The sequence below is a fragment of the Lactuca serriola genome, chromosome 1 (genome assembly GCF_051521515.1).
Source record: "Lactuca serriola cultivar US96UC23 chromosome 1, Lser_US96UC23_V15, whole genome shotgun sequence".
NCBI lineage: Eukaryota > Viridiplantae > Streptophyta > Magnoliopsida > Asterales > Asteraceae > Lactuca > Lactuca serriola.
The window spans coordinates 10,940,635-10,949,737 of record NC_136408.1 but is presented as its reverse complement, the minus strand read 5'-3'; the positions used below and the strand labels follow the sequence as shown (position 1 = coordinate 10,949,737).

Sequence of the window (9,103 nt, the reverse complement as noted above, 5' to 3'; positions counted from 1 at the left end):
CTATAATGGATAAACGTCAGCCAGGCAGGCCAAGAAACACAGACCGCATTCCATCCCAAGGCGAGGGTCCAATTATAAAAGAGTGTTCTACATGTGGTCAACTAGGACACACGAGAAATAATTGTACTGGAAGGGCGTCTGGTAGCAGAGCAGGTCACATAATTTCTACTGCAGAAATGGCATATAATATTGGTGGTTCAGCGGGTTGCTCACAAACCCATAACGCTGATTTTGATATAAAACAACCTTGAAATTAAGAGTAATGACGAGTTGTTAGCTTATTATGTATTGTAATATTTTTATTAACTCTTACAAGACATTGCTATGCTTTCATATTTTAGTTAAGTTTGTTGATTATAACAATGAATGAAGCCTTTATATTATAAAATATAGTTTGCAGATTTATTTTAACAGTTACAACATGTTATTTAAAAAAAACAACAAACGATCCTTTGGCAACCTAATCTGTTTCATGATAATATTACAACAACTTTATAACTAATTTTTAAACTCAGGGAACTGCAATGGGTACTTCTCTTTCTCCATTGTTATATAGTCATCCCTAATTCTCATTTTGTCTTCGAAACGATCCTTTTTTACCATAATGTGTATCAACCGCTCATCCTTCTCAGCAAGCCGTTTTTCAGTCGTTTTGATTGCCTTCTTACTCTTTTTTATCCAATCTTTATGCTCTTTGATTTTGTTTTTATTGAGGTCAATCCATTCTTCAGCTTGTTTGCATTCCGAACCTATATCATTAGCAAGTTGAGTGAGAAGTCGGGATGACTCTTTGTCCTCTTCTTGTTGTGCTTCAGCCTTCTTTAATTCTTCAAAATTTTCATGTGACATATATGACCCGACTGAAGAGGGTGTAAAAAAAGGGTCTACCGAATCACAGTAGTAACAATCTACTTCGTTGCATGAGCAAATTTCGAATTTGTGTGAGGAACTCATAATAAAATCGATGTTGTATTAAACTGGAGCAATAAGTGGTATTTATACATACTAGACAGTAATGAGAAGTCCAACTTTGAAATGACTAGACAGTAATGACAAGTCACTGTAGTAACCTGCACATCCCAGTGGGTCCCTTAAGTGACAAGAGATAAATGACAGTTTGACATGACAAAACACTGCATAAAGCTGAAATTCGTAGTCCAAATATAACCATTTCGTAGTCAAAGTATTATTTCATAGTCTATTTATTTATATAAATAGATGTTTAAGATCTATAAACCAAACACCCAAATCACCTAAACGAAACGAATTCCCATTATTAGAAATGTCGTCGAATGCAGCAAGTTCTTCGAATGAATTACCTGGTTCCAATTCTGAAAGGCCATGGACGACAAACGAGGTGTTAGTTCTAACACGGTGCTGGCTAAGTGTTAAGGATGGTGAACCGTTACTTGCTCCCCCGCATTGCCTAATTGGTGATGAATGGAGTCGCATCACATCTTTGTTTAACCATGAGATGGGAGAAGGGAAAAAAAGAGAAAAATCAGATGTTGTTACTAAGTGGACGGATGTAAAGGAGGAAGTGACATGGTTCAATCGAGCATGTAGTTATGCGAAACGTAACAATGTTCGTTGTCGTGACGAAGAAGAGTTCTTGGAAGTTGTTACAGAGTTTTACATCTTTGAGCATGAAGGCAGAGACTTCGAATATGAGGAAGTTTGGAAGGTTGTTAGAGATAAACAGTATTTCAAGTAGACCGCTCTAATTTGTGTTAAGAATAAGCCATGGACTTGTGTTTTACGTTAATGCTTTGTTCGTATTATGTCGTTTTTTTCATGTAATTGTTGTGATGTTTTAATGGTTCATGGAATCTTGTTACTAATGTATTCTAATATATTTTGATAACTAATGCAATGACCATTTATTAACTCAAGTTAATCATACGAGTTTCTCACATAATAAAGTAAAATATATATTAACTCAACTTAATCATACGAGTTTCTCACATACTAAACTAAAATATATTTTAAACATATGAAATACATACGAATTACATACGAAATACATGAAAATAACTTAGTACTCACATAATAAACTAAAATAGATTTTAAACAAACGAAATACATACGAAATACATAAGAAATACATGAAAATAACCTAGTACATGAAAATAACCTAGTACTCAAATAATAAACTAAAATAGATTTTAAACAAACGGGATATATTTCAAAATATTCCAAGGGGCTTCAAACTGGAATTCCAACCCGTTACTTAATGACTTGTATTCCTCCTTAGCAGCTTCCAAGATGACATCCTCAGTAGCATTTAGACGGGCGTCGTCAATTTTGGTATAAAGATCGTTGAATAATAGAACTTCGGTTTTCATTTCATACCATCTTGCTAAGATGTCTAGTTCGTCACGATCGTTTCTTGTAGCCATTCGGTTTGCAGCATTGAAAATATTTGTTAGACGGCTCCAAAACATTGGATCATTCAACTTGCTTGTCTCGTACACATGAATATAAGCATGTGTAAGAACCAAGAACTCTTCATTGCTCCATGATATAGAAGTCATTTGGATTGAAACAAAGAGGGTAGAATCTAAAAAACAATATTTGAACAACTATATTGGTTAATTTAATAACGTTTTGCGTGTAACTTAGGGTCAATTTATAGTAGTTTCTACACAAAATCGCAGTTCAAACTTCTAATATGTCTGCAATTCATAGTCAAAATTAACTGACGAATGCAGTGTACTATACTTATAACACAACAGATCACTGTTCGAGTTGACAATTCATCCCCGGTTGAATGACAACACAATACATTGCTGTTTGAGTTGACAACTCATTGCACCAGGAAAGTAAGGAGTCGTTATAAATAGATTTCAATATCCGTTGTAATTGTATTCTATTACTTCCCTCCTTGCAATTATGGACTCACCACATATATGGAGGAACGCAGAGGAGGTCGCTTTGGTTCAAGCTTGGATTACAACTGTAGAGGTGGATTTTCCATCGGGTCCCCCACAAGTTCGTGCTGGATCATTTTGGTCTCGTGTCTGTCATTTGTTTCACCATTTAATGAACCGCACTCAATATCGAAGAAGAAGAGATGTCAAAGCGAAGTTTCTGAATATGAAAATGAAGGTGAAACAATTTCAACGTATTTATAACGAGTTGGATAACGAACATGCAAATACGGATGAAGACATTCTACGGCAGGTGGCTTTGGAACTATACCGCTTTCAATACGATGGTAGCGAGTTTACCCACTTAGATGCATGGAATGTTTTAAAGAATGTCCCTTATTTTTAATATGCATGTTGGTTAAGTTAATTGTTTTTCGTTATTTAAGTTGCTTTTTGTTGTATGTGTCTAGTCGTTACTATTTAATAAACGTCCATTTCTTTTAATGTATGTTGTTCCCTCAATAGCCAATATTTAGAGAGCAATAAAACAAAACCGGGGTACATAAATAACTAACACATAATACGACATAAAAAATAAACTGGGTACATGGATAACTAATACGTAACACAGCAGTAAAATAAAAATGGAGTACATAAAAAACTAATACATAATACTACATAAAACATAAATGTGCTACATGAATAACTACTGCATTGAGGGAGGTAACAGGACCACCGTTTCATTTGGTATTTCCCAATGCTCATATGATGGTATACCATTCACCAACTCAGATCCATATGCAACTCGATACACATAATTAGTGAACTTGTATTCAACCATTCTCTGAATGGACTCAGATGTACGGGTTCTTAGACATGCTATAGCGTGGCCACATGGTATACCGCTTTTTTGCCATTTACCACAACTACATACCCTTCGTTCAAGTTGTACGTTGTTGGTGGCAAAAGTGTCATGGACTTCAAATGTATCCCCATACAAACGTTTTGCATTACAATTGTAAGACTTGCTGAGACTTTTTTGAACCTTACTCTCAACGTAAGGGGTCAACCCACCAGACAACCTCCCTGTAAAATTTGATATTTTAATAAAAATAGCAGCACAATAAAAAAAACAAAACATAACAATCTCCCTTACCAGCCAGTTCGGCCCGTTCAGCATACTTTGATTTTATCGACGTGGTGGTTAACTCAATTATCGTTGTTATAGGAAACTCACGTGAGGATATAATTTGCAAAATTTCAGGGACGTCAATCGATTTAACATTGTAACGTATTTTTGGGAAAAATGCTCTTGTCCATTTTGAAATCGGTATATCGTCAAGCCAGTAAATTGGACTCATAAGCAAGGTGCAGAAAGGTGGTTGCCTACATGTACTTTGCAACCTTTCGAAACACAAGTAAAAATCATCAACGCTATATGCATTGCATGACTTCCAAAACAACGATTCGACTTCCGTATTGTTATGTCCGATAGACTCACGTATCTTTCGAGCTATATCTTTAGGACAATATCCATGATAGGAATCCGGGTAGGCACTGTCAACACCAAAGTCTATGTTATCACACATGTTGCTTATGAAACCAACCTCTGTGTCCTCACCTAAACAATCTCTTAACCTCATCATGAACCATCTCCATGATTCTTCACACTGTAAGGTTCCCAAACCAAGTGCTAAGAGTAGTGGCTCATGATTTCCATCTAAAGCCACTGCGAAGTACATTGTTGTCAGAAAGCTCCCAAGAAGGGGTAAATAACCCACATATATCAGCGGTATCATGCACCTAAGGAAGGTACGAATCTACATAAAAACGAAGACATATTAGTGTTATGTAAGAACTAATCGACATAGATTACCATGAAATATTGTATAACTCAATAAAAGAAGTATGTTATACCACGCAACCTAAAGCCACAAAACAGAATTGAAAGCGGTTGTTATCGGTTTTCTTAATGGCTGTGAAGGTATTAGGATTTGTTCTTTGAAGGTTATGCAAGAAAATTGGTAGTTGAGAAAAGGTTCTTTGGCTGTGACTACTCATTTTCAATACCGATAATTGTGCTCTACAATGATCACACAAATGGAATTATAAATAGAAGATATTGTATCTCTACTGATCAAAATTCATAGTTTAACCCTTTAAATTCGTAGTTGAACATTTTGAATTCATAGTCAAACCAGTTCATTTCATAGTCAAATTTCACTGACCGACATGACAATACTACAGAATGTACTTGTCTGCATTTCATAGTTGACCTTTTTGAATTCATAGTCAAACCAGTTCATTTCATAGTCAAATTTCACTGACCGACATGACAATACTACAGAATGTACTTGTCTCCATTCCATAGTTGAACTTTTATGAATTCATAGTCAAACCAGTTTATTTCATAGTCAAAAAGAATTGTCCGTAATATGATTTATTCTATAAATGGGTGTCACTCATTATGAAAAAATTTAACTGAGAAAGTAACTCCGATTTAAAAGAATAAGAAGGCTAATGGCATACTGCAATTGTGGAGGAGAACGTATCGTTAGGATTTCGGGTACAGCTAAAAACCCAGGAAGATTGTTCTACGCTTGCCCGTATTTGGTATCATGTTCTTACCGTCATTCAAATTTAAACCCTCGTGTTTACATGACACAAATTAATTTTCTTACTGTGGATATTAAATTTAATAGGGACCAAAATGCGGGTTTATCAGTTGGGTTGATGAAGAGAAGGACCAATCTTCTATGGTAATAGCTAAAGTAGCTAACTCTAATAAGCTCTTTCAATCAGAAAATAAGAAGTTAAAGATAGCGTTGGTTTGTAGTTGGGTGTTGTTCTTGGCAGTTCTTGTTTACAAGTTGTAAGCTTTTCAATATTGTTTTTATGGTTTTGAAGTTGTTAGGTCAATAAATTGTTGTATTTGTAACGTTAAAACAAATGTTGTGGTCGTTCTTATGTTTTGAATTTATTGATAAGTAATTAGTAGGTCATTAAATTGTGGTAATTGTCGTAACGTTATATTTTTTGTCATCCGTTGAGTAAACTCTAAAGATAAACTAATAATGAAATCCAACATTAATTTGTATATACATTTATATAATCCAACTACAGAGGAGCAAGACTAGACCCCCAAATAATTTTTGCCATCCGGAGACGGAACTGTAAAGCTGCGTTCTTTGGGTCAATAAGAACACGTATTGGTTGACCTGAAACCAATTGCTCCATAAACATACAAAGAAAAACACCGCAATCTCCCAAATGACTACTTTGTTGGGGAATGTTTTCTTCATAAATGAATTGCATATTCAATGGAATCCTTGGGATGTTCCTCCGCGCCCAATACTTAATCTTGTCCAAATAATTTGCCACCCGACGTTCAAATTTGGAAAAGATTCCTTCGGATTGGAATTTTTCATAAGCACCTCTACCAAGACTGTCATAAATATGCACTTCCATTGACGCTAATCGTAGTTCCCCAAATAGCCAATGATTAGGGGATGAATGAATCGGCAATAAGACCTGTATAAGGATCAGAGAATAAAATTATGTTTATTTACATCACAATACAAAAACATCACAATACAAAAACATAACAAAAAAACGATATTATTTTCAATATAAACTATTAAGTTTACCGTATCAACATCCCACCAAGCAACCATGAAGTTAGGGTATGTAGCAATACCAGCCATAAACGCCCTCCAGTCCTGTCCTTCTTCCAAAGCATGAGAAACAAAAAAATTTGGAGGCATTATTGTATGTCGGTCGCTCTCAAACCGTCTCTCCATCAAAAGTCGGTACCAAATGGTTATATGCTGCACACATGATACTTTTGTTATTGACTAAAAAACAATTAACTTTTAAAAGAATTAATTAACAATTTATTTACCGCTGACTCCAACCATCCGTCGTGTGTATGCCCAAACAATGAGCTCCAAAAATCTCTATCTAACACGAAATTAAACAAACGATGCTGCACATCGTATGAATGCAATACATAATTTTGGATGACATCCTCACCGCCTGCTACGTAAGGTTGCAGGCGCAACCTGGAGAAGTCATGAGCAACACCAAAAACTGGAGGAGGAACGGGGCTTGTTGATTTCATACCAACCTTCTTTTTTGTTCTTCTTTTTTGTTTCGGTGTCGTGTGCAACTAAAAACAATATTCAAATGTTTAAATGTATATCTTTCAGATAATTCACATAAACATAAAATCAACAGTTTATAAATAAAACGAATACCTCGGTGTAAGGAGTGCATAAAAATTGTGATGGTTTTCGACTCCTACGTTTATCGGGTGTAACTTCTTTGTCATCATCATCATCATGAAAATAATCTACATTTCCCATTATTATAAGTTCGTCTTCATCCGGCACATCATCATCAAATTTGTTCCCTGCATTGTCATTTCTCTCCTCCCACTCCTACATTAAAGATAATACTTTATACTTAATAACGAAATACACATAATTTAATAAGCAATAATATCTAAATAAACAAAATATTAATATTAATGTAACTATATAATAACCTCTTTAACTTCACTATAATCGTTTACATCACACACATCATCATCAAATTTGTTCCCCGCATACTGAGTACTCTCCTCCAACACCTACATTAAAAATATAAGTTTTTACTTAATAACAAAATACACTTTATTAAAAAGTAATTATTAAAATCGTAAAGGTAACATCTATAACAACCTTGTCGTCTTGAGTATCACCAAAAACATTTTGAGTTGTATTGTTTTTATTCATCACTTCATCTTGCACAACCTATATTTTCAAATATAAAATATGAACACAGGTATTCATATATGTTAATAAAATTTAATAAATAATGTAGCGTATAACTAACCTGTTCATCATAATTTCTTTGTGACACTGTCGGATCCTCAAAAATAATGTCGTTCCAAAATTGTTCATTATTCACTTCTTCAAAAAAAACCTCTGTAGGTTTTTGTTGATTCATAAACACATGCTGCTCCAGTGCATGTACCCATTTCAACAACTCGTCTAGCTTGTGTTTCCCACTGCCCCGACCTCTACCATGAGAGCGACCACTGGACGACATACTAGACGAAGATTCGTCTTGTCTCCTAAAATGGTCCCGTACTGGGGATGGAACTGCTTTCCCTTCACCATATACATACTCTTGAAATGACATATAATAAAAAGATGTCATCTCACCATCACCCGGTAACATGTTTTGTCTTGGTGGTAGCCCCTCCTAAAAAATTAAACATATTAAAAATGCATATAAAACTATAATAATCAACTTTATTAATAATAAACGAAATATTTTTAAACCTGCATCTTTGACCAAATCTTGTTCACGTCAACCCATTTCAATTTTTTTGTTCCGCTCCATCTTTTCATCCGAGGCAAGTCTTTATTTTTTCTCAATGCAAATCCACATGCACGAACAGCCGGAATCATCTCATATATCCATATCTACAATTTTGTACAATAACAGTAATAAAAGTTAAAATTAAAATAAAAAATATAACAATAAAACAATTTAAATATAAGAAAATTTTTATACCCTAATTGGAGCCGTAAATCCTGAGACGGAATACTTTAAAGTTTGACCACGCTGAGGAAGTGATAAATAATGATGTATCTTATTCCACGTATCCTCAAGGTCAACAAAAGTAAAATCCCATAGATAGCTACCCCAAGAGAAGCTAACAAAACAAAAAAAACAAAATTGATTATTATATAAATTATAACTTTAGTAAAATAGAACTTTTAACGTAAAGAAAATATACCTATTCCAGAGATCCAAATTCTCAGCCAAAAAAAACCAATCTTGTGGCACCCGATCGTTAACTTCTTTGCCCAAAAAACCTTCACACAAAATGTATATCAAACATACTCTAACTGCATCAAGGTCGTCAAGTGCTAAGAATGTTTGATTTAAAATTAAACTTTTCAGGTCGCCGATTTTCACCGAACTATTAGTATGGTCCGGAAATAGCCGTTCACGCAGTAAACATCTTTTTTTACTACTTATTAATTTTTCCGACCCTTTTCTCCCAATGTTTTTTGGATACTCCCCAAAATTGAAGCCGGTAATCAAACAAAACTCTTCCGGCCCATAAACCATTTTGGTATTGCCTACTCGAAAATATAAACGTTTTATTCCATCTGGAGATAAAACAGGGTCCGGCCGGATCTGATGAAGGAACATTTTATGAAACAATAAAGCGTCCC

At 34.7% G+C, this 9,103-nt stretch overlaps 1 protein-coding gene and 1 long non-coding RNA gene across 2 annotated transcripts; both read right to left on the bottom strand.

Moving 5' to 3' along the window:
* Positions 1-5,987: 5,987 nt before the first annotated feature.
* LOC145051531 (uncharacterized) lies at positions 5,988-7,299 on the bottom strand. The gene is made up of 4 exons (XM_078999463.1): positions 7,127-7,299; positions 6,772-7,038; positions 6,518-6,697; positions 5,988-6,401 (listed from the first exon to the last, which is right to left on the bottom strand). The coding sequence occupies exons 1-4, from the start codon at positions 7,232-7,234 to the stop codon at positions 5,988-5,990; spliced, it is 969 nt and encodes a 322-aa protein (XP_078855589.1). The 5' UTR covers positions 7,235-7,299.
* Positions 7,300-7,898: 599 nt separating this feature from the next.
* Positions 7,899-8,570, bottom strand: LOC145067508 (uncharacterized). Its single transcript, XR_013688850.1, has 3 exons — positions 8,433-8,570; positions 8,198-8,341; positions 7,899-8,117 (listed from the first exon to the last, which is right to left on the bottom strand). It is a non-coding gene; the product is annotated as an uncharacterized LOC145067508 (long non-coding RNA).
* Between the last annotated feature and the right edge of the window lie 533 nt (positions 8,571-9,103).

What these genes read in the sequence shown, in the direction of transcription:
- LOC145051531 (XM_078999463.1), bottom strand. Translation starts at nt 7,234, where the DNA reads ATGGGAAATGTAGATTATTTTCATGATGATGATGATGACAAAGAAGTT. An exon ending in TATGCACTCCTTACACCGAG is followed by an intron (nt 7,039 to 7,126) that starts GTATTCGTTTTA and finishes TATTGTTTTTAG; the next exon opens with TTGCACACGACACCGAAACA. An exon ending in ACGGATGGTTGGAGTCAGCG is followed by an intron (nt 6,698 to 6,771) that starts GTAAATAAATTG and finishes TCATGTGTGCAG; the next exon opens with CATATAACCATTTGGTACCG.